The 24,593-nt window shown below is 43.5% G+C and overlaps 1 protein-coding gene across 1 annotated transcript in view; it reads left to right on the top strand.

Moving 5' to 3' along the window:
- Window positions 1-24,593, top strand: part of LOC148010863 (Zn-dependent exopeptidases superfamily protein) — a 198,549-nt gene that overhangs the window by 138,442 nt on the left and 35,514 nt on the right. The window contains exon 15 of the mRNA XM_087671354.1: window positions 21,224-21,348. Coding sequence (XP_087527480.1) covers window positions 21,224-21,348 — 125 coding nt within the window. The remainder of the gene's footprint in view (window positions 1-21,223; window positions 21,349-24,593) is intronic.

The following is a 24,593-nucleotide window of genomic DNA, read 5'->3' as shown; positions in this document are numbered from 1 at the left end:
GTCACACCTTGAGTCTTAAGACTGACCCTTGTGTCAGACGTTTTCCTCCTTCTCCGTCATCTCTTTTTCCCTATTGAGGCTACATCTACATTGCTAGTGGGCCCTGATAGTGATATTCCTGCATGCTTTGTCTGTGCTCTAGTCATGACATGCAACGGGATGGGTCTGTCCTCATTGTTGAATGTCTCGAATCCAAACAGCCCCAAGGGCACTGAGGGCATGTTTGCCGGGATAGGGGATGGCTTCCGTCTAGGGCAATCAGCAAAGAGATGAGTGATGCCGCACTCGACACATCTGAGGTCGAATTTTTCCTTGTTCAGTTGTTCTCTCTTTGGACAACATGATGATATGTGGCCCGAGTGACTGCAAGTCCAACACGAGATTGGATCTTGGGTCAGCCATGTGAATCCTCTTCCCCTACCTCTACCTAATGCCATCACTAGTACCGGTCATTAGGCCTGCATTGCTCTCTTTGTCATATGAGACGTAAGGGCTTATGTAGGCTTTGTCTTCGTTAGGCTCCTCCACGTAATGGACTGGAGCATCACTCAGTGGATGGGTCACATAGGATCCTTGTGGCAGGGGTATGCCTATCAGGTTGATCTCTATCTTAGGGATGATGGACTTTGCACCATTTGGTGCTGGAAGTGCGAGCTGAGCTCCTCTTCCAAGGAAATTTAGTGGCATGTTCCCCAAGTACAATGGGTTGCACTATTGGACAAAGGGAAATCTCCTAGGCAATGGACAGTGCACGGCATCATGGCCGAATCTACCATAGTTTGCGTTAAGGCCTAGACTTGAGTAATCCCTAGGCTTGAGAGTAGCAAGGTCGCTAATGTTTCTGCACTCTATTCAACAACTGTGTTGTTGATGAGGCGGTAGCGTGATGTCTGCCTCTAGTGCTTTCTCTTTCTTCGCGATCGGTCTTGCCTTGTTTTTTTTGGCTAAGGCTAGCACGCATTGAGCCTTGTGCACATCTATGTCATGTTGGAGCTTCCTAGTTCTCTGCTCATTGTTGTAGGTAGCTATGTCCTGTAGTGCTCTCCTAACTGCTTTCCTCTCTTCCTCTTGGATTGCCACTACCTCCTCTACTGGCCTACCATGGACTACTGTCCTAGTTAGCATGTTGTATTCGTTGACCATGTCTTGGACTATGCAACTAAGAATTCACCCAGGTCCAGCTAGTCCTCTCCCTGGTCTGTGTTTGTTCCTTACATCATTCCTGCTTCTTGCTCCATGGGGTTGTCAATCAGTCCTAGCAGCTCTGGTAGTGCTTTGCCCTCAATCTTATTGTCCTTTTGGTCCCACTACCATTTTCAAAGGTCCTAATCATGGGGCTCCAAAGCATTTGACTATGTTATGGGGTCTCCTCCTATTGGTGTGTTCCTTGAGTTATTAATTCTGACTGCATTCCTTGTTATTGAAAATAGTCCTCAAGTTATGTACACTTAGTGCTGGGTGTTTCATTGTGCACGGTGCAAAATTGAGGTTTCTGTCCTTTTCTAGTGCACTTTTGTGAAAGAAATTATTGTGTGGGGTGCATCAATGAAATGATCATGCAATTCTAGCTATCCCCCCTTTGTGTTTACAACCTAGTACGGCTCTACGTGCAGTCTTTGGTCACTCCTGAGGGTAGTACAGGAACTATGCTGCTCCATCTATGCTCTATCAAGGCTAGGTACAATCAAGAGGTCGATCCTTGGGCTACAAGCCTAGCCGGCTATGCAACCAGGCTCCTAGAGTCTACCTCTAAGTAGCATAGTCACGGTTTCCTCTAGTTCATGGCTTTGGCGAGCCAAGGTGGGTTTCGTAAGGTGTACGGGAATGTGTCCCAATAGGTCCTTCCGTGCGGGTGGTCCTATTCCTAGTTCTTCTATATTCTACCCACCAACTAGTCTGATTCCCAGAATCAGACGGCCAATTTTGGATGGTCCGACTCTCAGAGTTGAATGATCTGACAAGTTTGTCCAACCGAAGAAGATCGTCCGACTATTCGTATGGTCCGATTGCAATTTCTGGTTCGATCGGGTTACATGGTCCGGCTGATGGGCAATCCAACTGGAGAAGGTCATCCGATTGGACGTGTGGGTGTCCAACCAAACTATTGGTTTGGTCGGGATAAAAGGAGCAGGTGTGTCTGACTGGATGAACTAGTGGTCCGACTCCTAGTAGTTGGATGGTCTGATTCTTATGGTAAGACGATCCAACTGCCCAACTCCAAGAATTAGACCAAGAAACGTTGGTTTGATTGCTACTCGTCAGTGCAACGTGAGGACTCTTGGCTGATTTCTCCTAGCGCTCATCACAACCCCCTGTCATACCTTCTAGATTACATCAATGGCATGTAAAGATCCCTATGCACGTGAATTGATAAAAAACATCGAAATCAACATGCATGAGCTCCTTTGTGATCAACAGGTCTCTCTCTCTCTCTCTCTAATGCAAAATGAGGTCTTCCTTGCCATCCTGGCCTCATGTTGCCATGCCTAGGTCTGCATTCACCTCAATCTTGCTCCTCTTACCAGTATTTAACCCAGGGTTTCGTGTTTTGCCATTCTTTTCCCTGTTTCAGCTTGAATCCGTTGGTCCCGGCAAACGGAACCAAAAAACACAATATTAGTGAGTTTGGGAATCTCCCAATTCCCATTTTTTGAATACTAAAAAGGTGGAACCCGGATAACATGCCCATAACTTTCTCAAAACTATATGATGTGACCTATCATAAACCAAAGATTTGACCACGTGTCCTAAACTTATGAGAAATTTCCATATTCTCCAATATGGTGTTAAAATGTAGAGGCAAGCACAAGCTCTACCACCAAGACCCACGGACCGCTTATTGTTCAAGCATCTCAAGCGAGCACTAATGGCTACCTTTCACATAGTTGACACACCGTATCTCCTTCTCTAGAAATGTAGTGAGCTTACTTTGATGTCCGCTTGAGTTTCTTTCTCTCTCAAACACTCCGATAGCTCCACGATTCTTGTCGCAAGCTCAAGCATCCTCAAACCTCCACCTCCAAGCTCCATCCTCCATAGCCACACACGAGACAAGAGTAGAGAAGAGAAAATAAGAAGAAGAGAGGAGATGGTGGAGAGCTTCACCTCCTTGATCCCTCATTTTCACACACTCACTCCCTCACACTCTCGCACTCCCTCCCTCAAGCATACACAAGCAAGCAAAGAGAATAGAAGGAGAGGAGAAGATGAGTCCACTTTACCACACATCAAAGAATGGGCTCTCATTCATCTTTTGAGCTTTATATACAAAGCTATAAATCTCATTTGGGTGGTCATCCCCTTTTTACGTGGCTGGTCATATCCTAATCCCTTTTTTCCATTGTCCTCCTATCTTCCTAGCTTCCTTCCTACTGCCCATCTACCTTTATAATTTGCACGGGTGGGAGCCCACAGCCCTTTTTTCCATTGTCCTCCTATCTTCCTAGCTTCCTTCCTACTACCCATCGAGCCCGTGGCACTCTTAAAAAAAATCATGGTTCACCCTGTGCTTTTTTACAAAAGTATTGACTTGTGCATTTTCTTGTATGCCTTTCTCCTTGATTTAGGACTTTTTTGCACTTTTTGTGTTTCCATATTTTTCTTGGCACGCCTTTGTCTTATGTTTCACTTTTGCCTTGGGCTTGTCCTCTAGTTTAGAGTTTCTTGATATTCCACCTTGTTCGTCTGAGGGTTAACATACACCAATACCTGCTAAACTTGGCTCTTCCAGTAGGTATAATTCGTACTATCAAGCTTAGTGATATTGAAGATAGCACTACCAATAGAAGAAGATACCATACTGCAGTCCAAAACGGTGTAGATAGGTTAAAACTGCTTGTTTTCTACTGTAAATAGCCAAAATACCACCAAAGCCATGGCCAAATGACCACGAACTGATAGCTAATATGTTTCCAACCAAGTACATCAAAAGTACATAAAATCACGATGATTCAACATGAAATTTCCACGTCGTTCCATGCATAACTACTTGCTGTAATAAATTACAGCTAGGTACAATGAGAGCAAAGTATAGGCAAAATGAATGCACCAAGTCAACCACTAACTATCAAAGCATAACCAGCATCAAGCGGGCATAAATCAGCATGTGACAATCATACGGACATCGAGAAAACACCCAAGCATGTCAAATAAATCTGTCACTAAGCCGACACACCCCCTTTGTAATAGGACAAAGTGTACACAACGCTGGCAAGACCTGACACAAATAGGTGTATGCTTAAGAAATCCAAAGCCCAAATCGGCCCAAATACATATGTGAAGACCATGGTAAATCAACTATGCAACATCCAAATGAAGATCCCAGTCTCAAGTATCCGAATGCTCAAGTAGCATAAACCGCTTGCTCAATGTCTGTTGTCAACTGTATCAAGACGCTCCCATTGGCACAAAAGCCCTAAATATCAAGCAAAGAAGTTCAACAAGGACATATGATAGCATCAGTGCCAGAAGATCCAAGATCAAGCATCAATAAGACCTCATGAGCATATAGGCCGTGTAGCATCAGTACATATCATCCATAGACATCAAGTACATCCAAACTATAACTCTGGCAAGCCGAGAAATAGCCAAGTAAGCTTGGGCAATCAAATGTCAAGCCAAAGCAAGGCTCAGTAGCATCCAACTCCAAACAATGTAACGGGCATGTAGTAGTGCAATAGGCCAAGCATGTCAAGACCGGTCATATTTAAGCAAAGTACATGCCATAAGTACATCAAAGATAAAGATCCAAATGCTATGCACTTAAAGGTTCTTGAGTCTTTGAAAGTGCTTCAATCTTCAATTATACACTCGTTGTACCTATGTGAGGGATAAAACAGTAGGATAGGCTCCCTACACTGGCTCTGAATCACCGAGAGGTAGGCAAAGTTTCCCCCGAGGATTCGATTGGTTGCACCCCTTTAGGATCTTTAATAGTGAGGAAGGGTCAATCTCTTTTGTCTCACTATTCCCCCCCCCCCAATCCACCTTTTTCCTCGGTGGGAATATCAACATGGCAGTGGTATACTATTCTAATCAATCAGCATTATATGCATTATTGAAATTTTTATTCAACTCTTTTCATCAAATGCAAGAGAATTGAAATTTGGCAAAATGGATAGGAAGAGGGTCTTACTAAGTAGTGACTCATTGCTAGCTTACCCTTTTACGATGGGGTTATGATATGTTTTGCCATGAATAAACAATCATCAGCAAATCAAATGGATTAGATAAGCAATCTTATCAATCAATGGAGCTTCTAATTCACTGATTGGATCCAATATGCATCAAGTAAACATTGCATTATATGAATGGGTTGATATAAAAAATGATTGGCTAAGATTTGATGAAAATTATACAATTCTTTAGTATCTTGATCAATTGGATAAAGCTCGGCAATTGGATGAATGAGAGAGATTAAGAATTGAAGAGGAATACCTTTTATATGTTTGATGAAGGCTTGATTGATCCCTCAATGCTTAATGAAGCCTCCGAATGCCCAATGTTACTAAAATAATATTCAATCCTTGTGTATTTAATGCTTGGAAGCAATCTTGAAGCTTCAAATGCTTCAGATTGAAGCATTAAATCCATTTTCCCAGATTTTGACTCCATATAAGCTATTGAGCTTCAATCCTTGGCTATTCATGCTCAATCCTTGCAATTTCTTTAAGAATCCTTTTTGAAATGATAAGAATCTTCAAGAAATTGAAGAGAAATGGAAGCTTGAGCTGAAGCTTTCATGGCTGCCCATGGACTCCAATTACGGGTTACTTTCTCCTACTTGGTAATGAGTTCCTCTAATAGATTCTAATGAATTAACCCTAGTTAAGTCACTACTTTGTTGAAAGGTTTTCAGGAAATCTTCAGGATGAAGAATGGAGTGCAATCTTGATGAGATTACTGAAGGATTTCACTTGTCAATGACCAAAAGCACCAAGATCTGAAGATTGAGCAAGAATAGTAGAGAGCAGGCTGAAATCAGCTGAAAAAATGTGTCGCATTTTTTGGGGCTGTCTTATGCACCATGATAAAGCTTGGGTGGAGCTTATGGATAATATACATGAAGGTATTGAAATGAGGAAGCTTGGTCTAGTGTTACTTTGTCATCAAGAAAAGAAAGGGTTTGAGAGACAGAAGAAGATCTTGGTTGCAATCTCCATGAAACCTGCAGGAAGCTCCAAGAAAGGGGAAACAGAACCCTCTCTTTGAAAACTACACAATTTGTTTCCCTTTTAAGCCGGCCCGTATAAATCCCATTTGACAATGTTACCTTCAAAATTGCATAAAAATTTGATGATGACCTACTATTTTGTCCTTCCACCACCATCATATCTGTCCCAAAGATCTCCAAATATAGTTTTCTTCCAACTATGGATGTCCTACAAACCACTGCTAGTCACTATCCATGTCTTCTACCTGTAGTACTAGTCTGAATTTGGTTTTTATGATAAAAAATTGGACTAAATATAAAGAAAAGAGAAGAAAAATGGATCAAAGACCAGAGCTCTGATACCACTTGTCAAGAAGTGGACTGGACATAGAGAACGAAGAGAGAGAATATTGCAAAAGAGAGAGGAGTGCAGGAGAGAGAAAGAGAGTGATGAGGAGAGAGAAATACTAGAAATGGGGAGAGAAAGACAGAAAGAGGTGAGAACCCATAAAAGATATGAGCAAGGAATGAGGAAAGAGACAGTAATGTATTAATGTTTTAAAAGATGAGAAAAATTACATGTCCCTCCCTTTTATACCTATGTCAGTGTGACATGGTATCACTATTATTTTCACACTAAACAACTATTCCTCCCAACTTCTTGCACTACTAATGATGATAAGGATTTCACATTCAAATAAGTCTCACAAATGATAAAAAACTTCAAGAAAATAACAAATTCTCCATTATTGAGATTTGTTATCTTCCATGGTACACACCAAGCTAGTAGTGTGACACTTGCTTTCAAAATGAATTACATAGAGTAGAATCTTTCATTTGGTATAATTTCTTTACTCTCTACCCAAAAAAATTATAATATTGTATATATTAATTTTTTTATATGTTCAAGATACGTATCTTTATCATGGCCCTCTAGCAAAAATGTTCCATGCCCCTAATAAACTATCTTCTTCTTCATAAATGACCTTTAGGAGTCCAACCTTGTCTACACACAAGACATACATGGTAACTTGAAGTGAGTAGCTCTACAATAACCACTATATATAATAAAGATAATCATAAAAGCATGATATCAAAGAAAGCTGTGACAATGGAGAGTTCACCTAAGCACACTTCTAAACCCAAAAAATCATACATGGTCAACTTAAGGATGGCCCTTATATTAGCGGACTACGTCTCAAAATGCTTATTCATGTCTTCAACTATAATTTTCTCATCCCATAACATCTTAAGCTCATCAATTCAATGGACGAAGATAAACATTCATACTCTTGACGAATAACGTCTAGGTGTAAGTAAGATAAGGATCATGTGTCATTTCTTAATAGAAAGCCATGGTGAAATCTTGTAGTTAACAAAGACTATTGGCCATACACTACAAGAGATCAAGCACAATCCAAATGGATTCATGCCATACATAGCAAGATCAAATAGAAGATTTCTTGCCTCTCATATAAATTCTAAAAACTTTGAATCACATCATCGGATACCATCTATGGATCTATTTTGCACATGCCATGTTATCAAGTCTACTATGCTTAATGTCCAAAACATGTGATGGACACAAAGTATGAGCAAAAAATGTCTGAGAACCTTCTGAGAGACCATTTGACCTTGCAAGGGTCTTGTCAATACCTATCTATACCATACTTTCAAAATGTAGCCATTGACTTATATTCTCCTCAAAAGAATGCACAATCATTAACTCGGGCATGGATACTACTATAATCTATGCCTAGTTTTTGCCAGACTTACCTCTTCTCATATATACTTCTTGCCCTTCTTCTACTTTCTCTTATAAGTTATTGTAGGCTAACCTTGGGGAGGAAGTCTTCACTTTTTCCTTCTCTTTTTTTCCTTGACCTATTGCTTTATCAGGAATCCCCTACTGGGAAGGATTGATTTCATCTTACTTCAAGTCACTTATTTATAAGAAAATCTCATTTCCTTAAGGTTTATAAATCCCATTTGCATAACCATAATTTTATCTCTAAGAAACCTTGACTTTTGATTTTTTGATGTATACGAAACAATCCCTATAATTTGTACGGAGTACAAAACAAAGGTAACTCATGACCTCTATCCAAGACATATCCTCAATATGCACCCATATTGTGTACTTCACAATATGTTCTATTTTCCTAAGTTGTTATGGCAATGCTTAGATTCGAGACGGGTATTTACGGGTGGATTTAAGCCCGCGCAAAATTTGGACACCTGCTGCGTCATGTCCATCTGTGGCGCATACTTTAAGAGTGAGACAAATTTAGAGTAGTATGCGTCAAGGGTGAGTCCTAGCTGTTTTAGCTCGTAGAACTCATTTATTTTCTGTGTACGATATGCAGGTGGCAAATATCTCCCCTGCACAGCTTTCTTTAACTTCTCCCAGGTAACGGACCCCTCTGAAGTCCCTTGATCCCTACACCATTGTTTCCACCATAGTCTAGCTTCGCCGGTGAGTTTTAACTTGGCGAGCATGGCCTGATTGGTAGGTGCAGTACCAGCTGCTTCAAAGTAGTCCTCCATAGATTCAATCCAAATTTCAGCATCAGACTGGACGAATCTGCCTCTCCCGTCAAACTCGGGTGGCTTTATCTGCTTGAGGAGGAACTTCTTCTCCTGGATCACAGCAGTACTTAATGTAGGGGGCGAATTTGGAACCTGTACCTGGGGTTGTGCCTGGATAAAAGTTTTTCTTAACGTTATTATTTGATAATTTCCGTTAGCTTATCTTTAGTTCAGCTATCTCGTAAATCATGAAGCTACTTTTTAACCACTCTGATGCACAGCCAGATATTGATAAAAGAAGTCCTTATTTATATTTACATGGGCGTGTCCTTATATAACGTCTCGTGTGATGATAATTCAATCATTACATTCAGTTTGAGGAGAATAACGTTGTATTGCGTTTGTCTACAGGAACTGTGTAATAGTAGGGTTTTGGATCATGGATCTTTAGGAATCGATAATTCATTGGAAGTTCAGGATACCCTTTTCGTTGGAATCCATACTTCTCATGGCGGCCCAACACTTTAATCCTGTCGGCTGGGATTACACGGGTTACTTCCTCATATACATATGAGTTCATTTCAATCCTCCGACCTTGAATATGTAAAGTCGAATTTACGTGAGCTTCCACAAAAATGAACAGCTTCACGACTTTCAAGTCTTCCAACCACTTGATCCTCTTTAGGTTGGTCTGTAGATAAGCGAACCGGTGGGCAGCTATGTAGTAGATTCCTGAAGACCCCGTCCATCTTCGTTCTATATATAAAGGTGATGGATTATAAATCTACTCCAGGATGTTCATCATCCCAACTCTTTGTCTATAATGCGGAGAATGCATTGCAGTCATAAACATGACCCGGAACACCAAAAACTTGTTCCACGCTTTATAGTTCTGCAAGACAGTATTGAAGATGAGGAAATGTTTGGACAGCAACAATTTCTTTACTTCATTTTATTGAGATCTCATAAAAACAATTCCGTTGTTGGTCGGCTCTGATACCAACTGTAACGTGTCCCCTAGTATCATCTGGGACACGTCTTAGCAATCTATCGGAAAGGATGTCTAGAAAGCTCCACCTGACACTCCCATGGAATGTTACGGGTTTTGCGATCTAGTTCTTCCCGCGTCTGCCACATAGCGGAAGTATCCTGGCCGTTCCCACTTAGGATCGACCGGAATTAGGGTTTTCCTAATGGGTCACTAGCTAACAACAACTAGCGTCAAACCCGAGCGAACTACTTTACGCAGAAACGCCAGGTCCGAAGCGGATTCACGCTGCACTTGGTTCAAGGAGAATGGGAAACGAGAGGGATGCAAAGCTCACCTCTCTGCCATAAGGCATAGTCCCATTCCGTTCCCCTAAAACAGTGTAAATCGAGTAAGACGTAACTCTAGGTCATCGTTCTCGATATTCTTTTTGATGATGATGATCATTCCGCTGTTCCTCGAGATTATTGAGAAAACGAAGCTCCTAACGAGCTCGAGACTCGCTCTGCACTTGGTTCCATTGGCCGCAGAGGGAGTGGATGATGGAGGTCCAAAGCTCTGCCAAAGTTGCGTATGCTGAGAGTCTCTCTCCTACCAAAAACCTCTTGATATTGGGCCTTCCAAATATGCCATCCAGTAAGACTCCCTACGATCTCCCATACCTCAGAGCAATTTGCTGTGGGCTTCAATACATGCCAAATGGGTAGAGCCTCCAAGTCGACCACTGTGTACGACTAAGCCTCAATAATGAAAATTGTGTCCTGCATCTCGGCTTCATACAAAATATGACGGCCCTTGCTAACTGCCCGCTAGGAGAAGGCTCCCCATGAGATACATCTAAGGTTGGGTGCTATACGGCAGAGAATGCAGCATGCTCCTCTCCACACGAGTTGCGCCGCCTCACATGACCAAAGGTAGTGCTTTGGAGTTTCCAGAAGTTGCTGTGTGCAGCGTTTACAACCTCCATCCTTTTGCATCTGGGCTTAAATAACTCCCCATTGCCAGGCCTCCATGTGCCACCAGCCATAAGAAATACAATACAGTCGTCGGCCTTGAGCTGTCCCATAGGCGGCACCAGAAGGTTTGTCGGAAAGCACCCATGGTGATGTGCTCTCCGTCTAGTACCTGCTACATGACAGCGCCTGGTTCATGTCCTCTTGCATGAGTACGTTTTTGCCAATCTTGGTTGGTTACTCTAGTGACCTTGGTGGCTTCTTGGCGACCGCAGTGGCCCGCCCTAGCCACTCTCCCGGATCCCACTACAACTCATCAAGTGGCTTGTCCTCCCAAATCTACAGGCACCACTCTTGGAGCTTCTCCTAGAAAACATAAGGGTCTAGCCTCCATGTCTTGCACTGAAGGCCAACCACCTGCATCCTCCTCCATGAAAGGACAACTATCCCCTCATCATGCTGTCCCCTGTCACAAGGGCCAGACGCCCCCCCCTCCTGGACAGTGAAGAAAGTCCCATGTGGAGCGCCGCCCACTCTACCTGCCACTTGTAGGGGGATACCTGCTGGTGAAAACCTAGCGGCCCATATCTCCACGAGCTCTATCGGCTCTCGTATCAGGGGGGGCAAGCCACTCATGAGCTATTGCTGCATCAATCTCCCTTCTCCTTAACTCAACTCCTCTCTCGCAACCTGATGCGCGCTACGACACCTCCTCGTCCACCATCTTGTACACCTCTTGCCATGTCTTGATGGTATGAGCCGGACTTTCCTCCCAACCAGCCCATTGGATGTGGGGGCACTTGCCAATTTGTACCCCATCCCGATCTTTGAGGTGGGGGTTCCAGATCAACGGCTAGCGGTCTATTTCCTCTTGGCAGCGTGTGGGGCTCTGAATTAGGGTCCTACGGAGGCCTTGCTACACTCAAAGTAGGCTGCATAGGAAGGGGGATCCAGGAGCGTGATCTAGGCCGTTGTGAAGATCCATCCTAAGGACGGCCTCCAATCACCGCTAACTACACTCCTGGAGACCCTCTTGCAATAGGACCTTCTAGGTCTGTCCTCCTCGTGTAAGACCACGGACTACTAGCTTGCCCAAAAGGGCCAGACTCTGATACTTTGGATCTATGATCCCAAGACCTCCCTCTGACCGATGCCGGATGATGGTCGCCCATGCCACCTTGACTTGGGAGTCCCTGGAACCGTTTGAGCCAGCCCAAAGGAAGTTCGGTACGAGGCGGTGAAGCTGAACTACATAGGATGAGGAGAAGCACCAACACAAGGTGATATACCAAGCCATTGCTAGGAGGACCTGGTTAACCACCAGGGCTCGGCTTGCTAGGGAAAGGCGAGCAGTACTCTAGCAGGTCAGCTTCCTCCGAATAGAGTCAAGGACTGGAAGAAACTATTGGGCGAGAGATTGAGTCCCACCTGGAACCCTAGGTAACGGACGGTCTGCCCTATGCACACCCATTTAAATCCCAAGTGGACTCCCCACTCTGTGCTAGAGTCGGGGTTTGGAGAAAACCAACTGACTTTCGCCAATTGATTTTCTCTCCTGCTGCAATACAGAACACCTCGAGAGCTAGTCTCACTCTCTTCAGCATAGTCTAATCTAACAACTCCGTCTCCTCTCTCACTAGAAGTCAGAGGCCAGGTAACCCACTCACATGTAACTTGAGGAACAGGACATCGCCTTTGCAAAGAGTAGGAACACATATGGGGCTAGAGGGCAACCCTATCGGACCGATCTCTCCATTCGAAACTCCTTCCCTCGCCTGCCACCTATGAGAACCCTACTGGTAGCTGATCTGTAAAGTGCGGAGATCCCACGAATCCATGCCTAGGGGAAGCCCCAACCTCACCATGTTGCCCTCTAAGATGTCCCCTGTCCGCCCTGTCATAGGGTTTCTCGAAATCAAGTAGTATAGCCAATCCCTGACCACTGTGTTGGGCCCACTTTGTTGCCTCAAAGAAGGTGAAGACATTGTCTAGGATGCTGCTATCCTGGACAAAGCCTGTCTGTGTGTCATGAATGATGTCTAGGAGCACAAGGCGGCGGAGTCGCCTACCAATCATCTTTGCCAGCGCCTTATAGGCCACTGACAACAGGGTGATCGGTCTCCACTGGGAAAGCTCCAACCGGTCTCCCCCTTCGGGGAGGAGACTGATAAGACTTGCCGATAGACTCCTTGGCATCCGTCCTGAAGTGAATATTTCCTGGAAGGCCAATAGTAAGGGGTCCTTCACCACCTCCGAGTAGGTAGTGAAGAAGGCCTTAGAGAGGCCATCCTCTCTGGGGGCATTTTTGCTTGTCATGTGTATGGAAAGCCTCCTCTAGTTCCTTTGTGAAGGCGTCTAGGAGAGGGAGTGTCCCATCTCCTCTGTGACAAGGGATGGGATGTGATCCCAGACCTGCTGTCTACATCACTGTCCTCTAGCTAAGGCTTTTTCCTGTTGCAAAAGGCGTTTGTAGTAGTCAGTGGCAATCTCCATCACCTCGTCTGGGCTAGAGCGAATCCTCCCATACTGATCTCGAAGGTTGCGTATCTGCTCTCTTGAGGTGCAGGGTTGATGCACCTGGAAAAACTCCCTGCACATCTTGTCCCTCTTCTGCGCCTAGAAGGCTTTTGAGGTGTGGAATGAGAACTCCGAGCGCCTGTCCTCTAGGCCGGCGATGGCTACTGGTGTGCGCACCTCCTGTGCGTGGAGAATGAGATCTCGTGGTGCCTCTTGTAGTAATCTCTGCGAGGTTGCTAGGTCTCGCCGGAGTGCTGTCTCTTCCTCCTAGCTCTGCTGTCTGGCTTGTAGGGTTGTCTCCTGGCAGATACTACTCGACTCGGCCAGGATCTCTGCAACCTCCTCTGCAATCCGGTCCCTCCTACCCCACTCCCCAGCCCAAATCTGATCAATTTGTCTGTTCACCTCCTCCCTCTTGTAGATTGTGTGAGGGATCGGACAGGATCGTGTGTCTAGGGCAGATGCTGGGGGATCAAGTGTCAAGAGAACCGGGCAGTGATCCAGACAAGGCCGGACAAGGTGGTACCAGCCAACTAGGCTACTTGGCCTCCGCGAGAGCATTCCCACTCTCCCACATAGAACCTGTCCAGCCGCTCCAGCAAGACTTCGCCTAGCCTCATGTATCCTCAAGAGAAGTCCAACGACCTCTCCCTCCTGAGGAAACCTGGGTCTCTCCAAGCATCGCATGCTCCTACTGCTAGTAGGAAGACCTCCCATGCCTCCTGCTCCTCCCTAGCCATCATGCCCTGGTAGTTTCTGCCTTTGCCTTGTTGGTCCTCTAAGGCCTCTAGGTTATTGAAGTCTCCTCCAACAATCCAGGAGTCCACCTCTGGGAGTCTTGTTGCGATCTCCACCCATAACCTACTGCGTGTCCTAACCTCGCTAGGGGCATAGACATGGAGGACTCCAAGGCACGAGTCCTTGATATCCAATCTGATCCATAGAACCTTCCTTGACACAATCGTCCCATGGTCTCGTACGCAGGCAGTAAGGCTCGGGCCAATAGAGGTGCATACTCCTCCACTCTTGCTGTGGGCACCAATGGCATGCTCCCAATAAGTGTGTGAACTGCCTGGGAGTATCTTCCCTACCCGTTGGGGTTGGGCGGGAGTGAGCTTGTGTTCATGTAAAAGTAAGATGTCGATCCGTCTGGCAAGGGTAGACTGCAGCTCGTGCCGAACAATCAACTTCCTGGAACCACGTGCTCCACTATAGTGGAGGCTGATCACATTCTAGGATGCAAGATGTAAACTCATAGGGAAACTTGTGAATGACCGAACAAGCATGTGTTCGGTGTGGAAGGCTGCTGACGAAGAAGAGAAGCTTTGAGGCATGCGGATACGCTTCGCTGCTAGCCTGGACGGTGATCTCCATTTCCCCATGGAAGCCCTCGGTCGGCGGACCATGGGGTGATGGATGCATCTGGTGGTACCGCTAGGGCATCTATCATCTAGGCTGAGAGGTGAGACTCTATACATTGGTAGAAACGGGCCGTTTGTGCTAGGGGCTACTCGATCACATCCATCGGAGCTCTCCAGTGTGGAGGGGCTCGAAAGATAATGCTCAGATGTGGGGCCTCGGTCTCAGCCCACCAGTTAGTGTCCATCATGCAACGTGGCCCACTGTTAGGAAAAAAGTCCTAGTCCTCCTTCTCCCATCCATTGGGAGATGTGGTTTGCCACCTTGCTCTTCACCTCCTCCTCTATCTCTGTCATCATCCAGTCTCCTGTGTGAGAGGTCTGAAGGAAGAAAGTGTAGTTTGGTCCATCGGGTGTGTGGTGCTAGTAGATGGACCTTGCAGCTCCTTGACTTGCATAGCACGAAGATTCCCACCTCCAAGGGTAGTGGGAACTCTCCGCTCTCCACAACTCTCAGGTAAGACCATGGCCCACTGCAAAAAAACTCCTGTGGTAGCAGCTACGCCTGTCTTGGGAAAGTGTGACAGCGGGCGGCATGGACAGATGAGCTGGTAGCTATGTGGGGGGGGGGGGGGGGGGGGCTGGACTGTCGGTGAGGGGAGCATGTCGGTGTATGGGGCTTGTCATCTCCTGGGGGGGGGGAGCCACCTGTACTGGGTGGGGATTAGGGGGCTTGTCAGCGGGAGTGGTAGTGGGGAGGGGGGGGGGGGGGGGGGGGGTTCGAGGGATGGTGGGGTGGTCGGAGGCACAAGGTGGGTGTGGGGGGGCCCAGTGGCTCTGGAGGGAGGGGGCTGTGGCCTAGGGTTGGCGGGAGGGGGGGGGGGGGGGGGGGGGGCAGGGGAACCGTGGGGAGGAGGGGGAGGGGAGGGTGTGGGGAGCGTGGGCCCTCAGGTGAGGTGGCCTGTGATGCCTTTGTGGGGGTTGATGTGTAGGCCTGTGGTCCTACCGGGGGGGGCGGCTGCTGTGTGGTGCTTTGCCGAGGGGAACGCTCGCCTTTCTGGTTCCTGATGCTGTGGCTGAGTGTGAGGGGCTGACTGTGGCCACCCCTCCCATCTCTCTCTCTGTCGTCTTTGGACCCGTGTAAAGCTGTCCGTGTCCATCTCTGGGCATGTCAGTGAAGCCACTTTGGCTCCGAAGCGCGTGCACTCTGCTGCCTGCTGCCTGATGCCTTGGCTCTCTAAGCTCTGCTGGAGTAATACGACAATAATGATGTACCTGCAATGAACAGTTGCGGACCTTTCATTGTTGCCTACAGTGACTGACAGGACAGTTTGTGTCGAATGGGATGTACCTGGAGTGACTGAAGGGAATGTCTGCTGTGTGAAAGGCAAGAATACTACCATGATACTCTGAATGCTGCAGTGATTGCTTATGTCACAGTGAGTCTATGCTACAGCCACATCTTATGGTGCAGACACATTGACATTTTATGCTACAGTGACAGTTTAAGTGAGATTGATAGTGTATTTTATGATGCAGTCACATTGACAGTTTATAATACACTGACAGTTTATGCTATAGTGACAGTTTATCTTACTGGTTACTGCTCTAGTCAGACTATAAACAGTTTATGCTACAACACATGCTATAATCATGACAATGGAAGAAACTGACAATGAAGGAATCACAAAACCAACCTTGGAAATAATGTTCCATACACCAGCAAAGAACCGGAGTTACAAATCCTATGGTTGTAAAACCCGAGATTGGAATATCTCTCCAAGGTCAAGTAGATATGAGAAGACATCCCGCAAAATCAATGAGGAGATGTTGACCATGCTCTGTGCTGAAATGCATATCATGAGGAAGGAAATGGAAAGTGATATACGAGAGTAGATTCTAGCTGAAATGATGGAGGAACTAAAAAAAGAGATGCAACAAACACTGGATGCACACATGGCAGAGAAAGACTCAATGATCTCTAACCTAAAAGATGAACTAGAGGAAAGCAAAAAGAAATTGGATGCACAGAAGGCATCACAAATCACACCAGAGCTGCAAAAAGAAATGAATGTTTAAAGAAAGGATATACATACCTATGCAACTGTAGTGGAAGGAATCCAAAAGAAAATGGAGAAAGTTGAGGATACTATCAAAGAATGTGCAGAATGAATAGATGTGGCAATAAAGAAGAAAGGAATGCATGGCAACAAAGTGGAGGTTATGAATGCCACCTTTGAAGAAGAGGCAAACAGACGGGCATGCGCACTCAGTGTAAGAGTGGTTGGACTAGATGAGAAAAGCTCCCCAATTGAAGATTCTACAGCTCTTGCCACCAAAATTGGGGCTACAAATGTATCCATCATTGGGGCATGGCGAGTTGGGAAAGATGAGACAAAACAAAAGTCGTCATCTTGAAGTCTGGAGACTTGTTAAAGAAGAGAGCCTTCCTCTCCAAGAGGATCGCTCTCAAAGGAGAAAATATCTACCTAGATGAAGACCTTACCCAATCCAAATAGCCCATAGAAGGGAAAACATGGCATGTGTTCTAGAGGCACAAAAAGCAAGTAAATGGGCTGTCTACAGAGATAGAAGAGTCATCATCATAGAGAAAAGGATAGCATGACTGTACGCAGCCTATGAGACCATGAAGTTTACATTATGGAATTGCAATGGCTCCCTTAAGACAAATGCATGTTATTTTGAGAATACTTTCAAAGGGATAGACATTGCTATGTATACTGAGACACACCAATGTAACAATATCCGTCTACCTGATGTATATGGATATAGATGGGAATGTACATATCGCCCTTAGCCTAGGAGGCCTAGAGGAATGAAGGGATCAAGAGGTGTGATAATTTTATTTTTAAAAAAGCTTTGAGATACAATCCAAGGGCTACATAGAGATGTAGAGGCAAGATACATGCAGATCAAGTTACGTACAAATAGAACTCAAGACATATACATTGCCATATGCTACTTTCCGCCTGCATATTCTCTGTGGGAATATGCTCCATGTTAAATTTTTGAAACAAGAGGCATCCCCATATACACCACTAAATGAGGACATAATGAGATTTATGAGAATGGGGGATGTTTTACTAGCTGGAGACTTTAACGCAGGCACAAGAGGCAACCAATCTACTTTCTTTGACATAGCAATGAGATGTTCAGAGACATTGGACTAGATGAAATGGGATTAGTTAGATCACACCTATTGGCATTGGGAAGTGCACATGTTTTGGCCATCCTTAATGGGCTGCCACAGTGGCTAGGATCTAACGGTTTTACATGTTGGAATAACAAGAAAGGGTCAAGCACAGTGGACAACTTAATTGGATCATCCAACTTGCTACCCGACGTAAAAAGCTTTGAAATCTTAGACAAACTAATCTCTCTCTCTCTCTCTCTCTCTCTCGGGTTTGAAGATTCAAATTGTCAAGACAACCCACAAGCTAATTAGGAGTCCATGCAGAGTTCAAATTTGATGCATTATCAACTCTTGCAAATCGCAATCAAATTTCACCCTATCCTCAATTCCAAGGTATTCATCCATTTATATTGTCTAGTTTCAAGGGAAATTGGGGCAATTCAAGGCAATTTGGAGCTATGGGGGTAATCGAGTCAATTTTGGGACATTTGGGTCAATTTCAAGCATTGAGGGGTATTGGGGCAATTAGAGGGACATTCTTTGGGGCAATTTGGGTCATGTAGGGCATATTTGGGGCACTTAAGACATGTGCCGTTCCCCCCATTTCTGTTTCCCAACCTTGGATCTTCCCCCCGTTCCAGGTAACTATGGTCTACCTCCCTCAATGCATCTCGTACAACAGTGTTGTATATGTATGAGCTTGCTTCCACAAAATCGTACTGTGATAATTTTGGTATGTATGATTGTGCAATTGGATTCTCCCAATTGGTTTGTCCATATTGCAACCAAAATTTCAGGATGCTATTTTAACTTAATTGAAGGAGTTGATGTGCAATCGGATTCTCCCAATCCCTTTTGGTATTCCAACTTCCCTTGCTGTAAAAAATGACTAGCAAGTCTTCAATCTGATTTGCCCCTTGATTCGGCTAGTGAATTGGGCTTCACTCGCTTTGATGAAGATGAAAAATGCCCCAAATTCATTGATTTGTTGGCCCTTGCACTTGAATTTGATTGAAAATAGCTTCAGCCCTATTGAATCCAAGACTTGGAGCTTCCAATTTCTTGTACGCTTCTCGAGACTGTTGCTAAACCCTAGTTTGTGCTACAGATTAGGGTTTACATCAAAGAAATCTGTAATTTCTCAACCTTTGGTGATCTCAATCCTGTAATCTTCGGAGCAAGGCTATAAAAAGGTTGGAAGATGAGAGAGAATGCTAAGGAGAGAAAATTTAGACTTTCTTCGCGAAGAACTAAAGAAAATCAGTCAATCATTGCTGCTGCCTTGTCTTTTTTAATACTGAAAATTAATCTAATAATTATGCCCAGAAAAATAATCTAACTAACCAATAATTAAATTAGCTACACAATTTCTATTCCCGAGTGTCTCTGCGTCATCTTTGACCATCAGAGTGGCGTTAGGTACCATTAAACGCCACTTCTCTAGTGTCACCAATTGACACTTATGGCAAAATGAATGGCCTAGGCCAACAATTGGCACTAGATACCGCAAAGTACTTGTGCGGTATAACTTATAGCAACTTTTTTCTTTGGCATCCCGTGATTTCCTGGGATCTCGAGCTCGTAAATTTACTGTAATCCTAGTTATACCTTACATGTGCAACATTTACTTTAACCACATGATTAAAAATTAATCCACATGTTAAGTGCGGTTTCAAAGATACATCTCCTCATGACAACCCTCCCCTTTAAGATCATTGCAATCGTCCTCGACTGCATTGTCAAATATATTAAAAGCAAAACAGTGGATTGGAATTTCCACAAGGTATCATAGTTAACACAACATTGCACACTTTTGCTCAACCATTGCATATGTGTTACGCATGCTCAAAATTACTAGCCAATCATAACATAGCATAAGACGCAAAAAGAATCTAAAAAACATTGCTAGATGATCATGTGACATATTTGTTTTTCATGAGCTCAACTCATTTGGCAAAACCAAACCATAGCATAGTATAACCAAGCATAAACCATGGCTAAAACATCAATGGCATCATAAATTATGTTGTTGGCCATGGAACCAGATGTAAACCATTGAAGACTGAGCTTAATGTGATCATAAACGGATCACTTGTTTCATGCTAATTTGATCATAAGAAAGTGCATAAGTATAGTATCAGTGTCCATGTGAAACTCATACTCATCTACATACATCTCAAAGGGACTAGTACACTAAGTAGTGACATCATGGTAAACATACTGTTAGCACAGTAGCTTGGATGCATATTGAATACATCCGAGATCCACTACATATGAGAGCTATTCATAATTGGAGGAGTGAAAGTGCTATCTCCCCCTTGAGCATCATGCAATACTTCAAACCCTTGCTCTACTAAACCTGATGGAGCCCGAACCAAAGTCCGCTCTAATTGAAAGGCATCTAGGTAAAGTTGCAACAATTGAGGATGGTCTGTCAAGTCATCCCCTTCTATCCATTTGGCATCCATTGGTAAATAATTCTGAAATTTCACCAAGTATCTCCTAGAAACTTTACCTTTGACCTTTCTTTCCTTATGTGCCAAAATTTGCATAGGTAACAAAATCTCATCTAGCTCCTCAACCTTATTTTGAATTTCAACAAACATATCCTTTGGCACATCACTGTGAAAATGCCTCAACAAGCTGACATGAAAGGCATTGTGTATTTGTCGATGTGGAGGTAGTTTCAGCCGATATGCCACATCATTGATATTCTCCAATACTTGGAAGGGCCCATAGTATCCCATACTCAACTTCGGATATAATCTTTCTTTTCCTTTCATCTTTTTCAGCCTTGCCTTTTTAAAATGCAGCAATATATAATTGCCCTTTGCAAATTGCACGTCTATGACGATCAGGTGTCCTCCTTTACTTTTTGTGTGATCTAAATGGGATTCTTCCAATCCCTTTCGGTATTTCAACTCCCCTTGCTGACCAAAATGACTAGCGAGTCTTCAATCTGGGTTACCCCTTGATTGAGACATAAAACCTCTCTTCTTTGAACTCATTTGTGGATAGAATTAACAAGTAAGGTAGGCACCAGCTTTAACTCATTTGTGTCCATGCAAGGTGATCATGGAAAGACCTTCATCCACCTAGAGTCACACATGAGCTGGCATTTTAAACTACCAGACTCACATTTTACTCTGCTCATGTATTAGACTTCCTTCAATTAAGGATATTATTCATTAATATAAAGCCTCTCTTCTTTGAAAAAAAAAGTGTGGAAAGTTGCACATAACTGCACAATATAATTGAAATGCAATAAGAGTTTGGTTATTCCTACCCTACAGTTCAAAGAAATATTGATGCCGAGTATTATGAAACCAATATTGTTTTTTTGGAATCTATATATAGGGAGGGGAATATTTGGTGATCTCTCGTCTTAGATTGGCCTTTCCTTGGTTTCTTTTGCTTAGTAACTTATTTTAATGGCATCACGGTTCTACTACAGCTCACAACTGCACATTCACATGTAGAATCAAATCTTCTTTCCATTCATAAAGGGGAAAAGCCTTATGTTTTAATGAATTTTCCAGGAAGAACACTAACCCAGAGTTCTGAATCTTGTAGGTTGTTGTTCTTATACATTATAATGCTTGGTTTCCCCATACTTTTGTCTCTCTATTTTGGTGGCATTTTTTGGCAAGTAGTACAGGAGAAGATGGGGATGAGTGGTTCAGTGCCTCAACCTTATGGTATGTTTGTCATCTTAATCTTCCATGGTTACCGTTCATACTTTCATCATATGTAGTCTCTTCATTAATAGCATAAATAGTGGAGATGGATTTTTTTATGTACATATTCCTCAGTATGTTAAAGCAAAGAGAATCTAGGTTGATACAGTTAAGAGCAAAAAAAAGGTAATATTCTTAAAAGTCTTCCTTCGAAACGTTAACTTTAGGTGGACATTGGCCCAGTTCAGGTCAAAGTGTACAAGATGTTTGTATGGATATCCAGATCACACAGTATCATAATGACAATAAAATAATATCCCGATACTTTGTAACCATCATTATACAACGGAGAATGCTCCAATCTGGTAATCTATCCTTGGAATTCAGATTAGGAACTGACTCAAAAGCTGCAATCATATTTTGAATGAAAGATCAAAGAAGCCTGCAATGATGGCCCAAAACATACCTTTGTTTAGCTTGGCAATTACAGCTTTGCACCCGATAATCAGTTGCACTAGATGTACAACATGATAATACATTGCAGAATTCACAAGCAAGATGCAAAGGCAATGTAGATAACCTCCAATATTCACTTTTAGCTGTCAATTTATCTAGTACCCAATGGTCTCACCAATAGGGTAACCCAATCGTGTAGAAATCACATATAGTTAGAAATGTCACCCAGCCATAACAAAAGATGCCAATTTTGTGCATTTAGATGAAGCGATTATATCATTAAAAATTGACCCTCGGATATTCAGCCAATCAAAAAGTTTCCAAACGCAGGCTAATCAGGTGCTATGATGACACAATAGATGGAAATCTCCAGACAGCAAGGCAATGGTTGAAAATAGGCTGCCTAAGGCTGGATAGTGATGGATTGCAGCCAATGATGGTTGGATAGTACATGGTAGGTGACTAATGGCTGAAATCTACACAGTAGAGTGAGAAACCTGATCAAAAGGATAAGGCTGAATGGTGGGCAGTCCGTCTAGTTATAGATGTTGAAGGGTGTCCCAAAAAATTAGGGTTTTGGGAGGCCACTGAAACTCTCTTAAATTGAACAAGCGAACTTAATATTCAGCCAGCTGCTCCATTGGGTAATGCAGAAAATCAGTCTATGGCTGATCTGAATATTTAGCAAGATGCTGAATTTGAAATTCAGCAAGAGCTTGTACACAGTCAAGAAGGTAGGCAGATGCCTAGATGGTATTTGTAGACTATGAAAGATAGTCATTTGGATGCTCCTATTGCTGGTAGTACTAGAAGGCAAGCTCGTATGTATGATGGTGCACATGCAATGGATTTTGTTAGGGCAGCACATACACTTGATGATGAGGAGCTTGAATGTTTGGAGGATGCACAACATAGTGTGCATTGGATGGCAGCAATGCAAGCTGAGTTTGATTTTATCATAAAGAATCAAACATGGGATTCAGTGTCCTTGCCTATTGGGAAGAAAGCCATTGGTACAAAGTGGGTCTTTAAGTTGAAAACGAATGCGGATGGATCCATTGACAAATATAAGGCTTGGCTTGTGGCCAAAGGCTATGCACAGAAGAAAAGTATTGACTATGAGGAGACAGTTGCTCCTACATCCTGCATGACTACCATTCGGTCTATGCCCATTATTTTTGGACTATGTACTAGCTTGATATAAAGATTGCATTTTTACATGGGGAACTTCAAGAAGAAGTCTATGTACAGCAACGCATTGGTTTTGCAACTGCGGGATTTGAATATTTGGTATGTAAACTGAAAAAGGCTTTGTATGGTTTGAAGCAAGCTCCCCGAGCTTGTATGCAAAAATCGATGCCTTTTTACTCAGCCAGGAGTTCATTAACAGCTCATTATAGTCTACACTTTACCTATGTAAAGAGAAGGGATACTTGCTATTCATATGTTTTCATGTTGATAATCTTCTGCTCATAGGGAGACGTGCTGATTAAATTTCAGCACTCAAACAAAGTTTGCAGCAAACTTTTGGGATGCCAGACTTAGGGCCTTTGCACTATTATTTGGGCATTCAATTTATTCATGATGCTAGAGACATTGGATTATCACAGTCTAGATACATTGGTAGCCTTCTTGAGAGGTTTGGCTTATAGGATTGCAAGTTAGTTTATACACCAATGGAGATTGGACTCAAGTTGTCCTTGCATGATGGTAGTGATTTGTCTGATATCTATACGTATGCTCTAGCAATTGGATGTCTCATTTACTTATGCAACACAAGGCCAAACATTCAGCTTGCAGTTTCAGTCTTGAGCAGATATATGTATCAGTCACACATGTCACATTGGCAAGCTATCAAGCAAGTTTTTCGTTTCTTGCAATGTACTAGGACTCTTGGATTTCTTTATGCCAAGGGGGGACCATTGCAACTACATGCTTACAGTGATTCAGACTGGGCAGGTGATTTTGATTCTCGTCACTCTATGAGTGGTAATTGTTTCTTTCTTGGCTCATCTTGCATCCCTTGGCTTAGCAAGAAACAATCCACTGTTGCCACATCGTCATGTGAAGTTGAATACGGGGTAGCTTTCACTACCTTAGTTGAATGTGAATGGCTGAGATTTTTGTTGGTTGATTTAGATGTATTTGTCATGGAGCCTACTCCTTTGTTTATTGACAGTGAGAGTGCCATTGTAGTGACACGGAACCTAGTGTTTCATGCACGTACGAAACACATAGAGATCTACTATCACTTTGTAAGAGAGAGGCTACATGCAGGAGATATGAGCCTTATCTATTGTTCTACCACCAATAATATGGTTGATATCTTCACCAAAGCTCTTCCTGGTGACAAATTTGAAGCATTCTGCCATGCTTTAAATTTAATCTCCTTTGGTGGATGATCCTTGTATATTGATCACTCTTCATTCTAGGGGTTTTGTTGGGTTTGACTTACACCTGCACTCAGAGAGGAGTGTTGGTGATCCTCAGTAGGACACTAGGGCACTTTTAACTCTCCTTTGACAGGTTTTTTCCCCCATATTTATTCTCTTTTATTTTATGTGCCTGTGTTACACAGTTTGGGCAGTTATCGTGTTTTACATCTTTCACGTGTGAACACCGTATTAGAGATATTGGGTTAATGCTTATGTAGTGTACACAGATGCTTGATGGGTTACTTCTCTTGGAGAGACCTACTGAGCATATACGGGAGGGATGTAGTTTTGGAAAAATGCATCGTTTTTTATTTCCTCGTGATGTTGCTTTTAGAGCAACTGCTAGATTACAAATTGTGCATTCAGATGTTATGT

The sequence above is a fragment of the Lygodium microphyllum genome, chromosome 29 (assembly GCF_053477565.2).
Source record: "Lygodium microphyllum isolate KBCC chromosome 29, Lygodium_microphyllum_v1.1.10, whole genome shotgun sequence".
In the NCBI taxonomy this organism is placed as follows: domain Eukaryota; kingdom Viridiplantae; phylum Streptophyta; class Polypodiopsida; order Schizaeales; family Lygodiaceae; genus Lygodium; species Lygodium microphyllum.
This window is presented reverse-complemented; position numbering and strand designations above follow the sequence as displayed.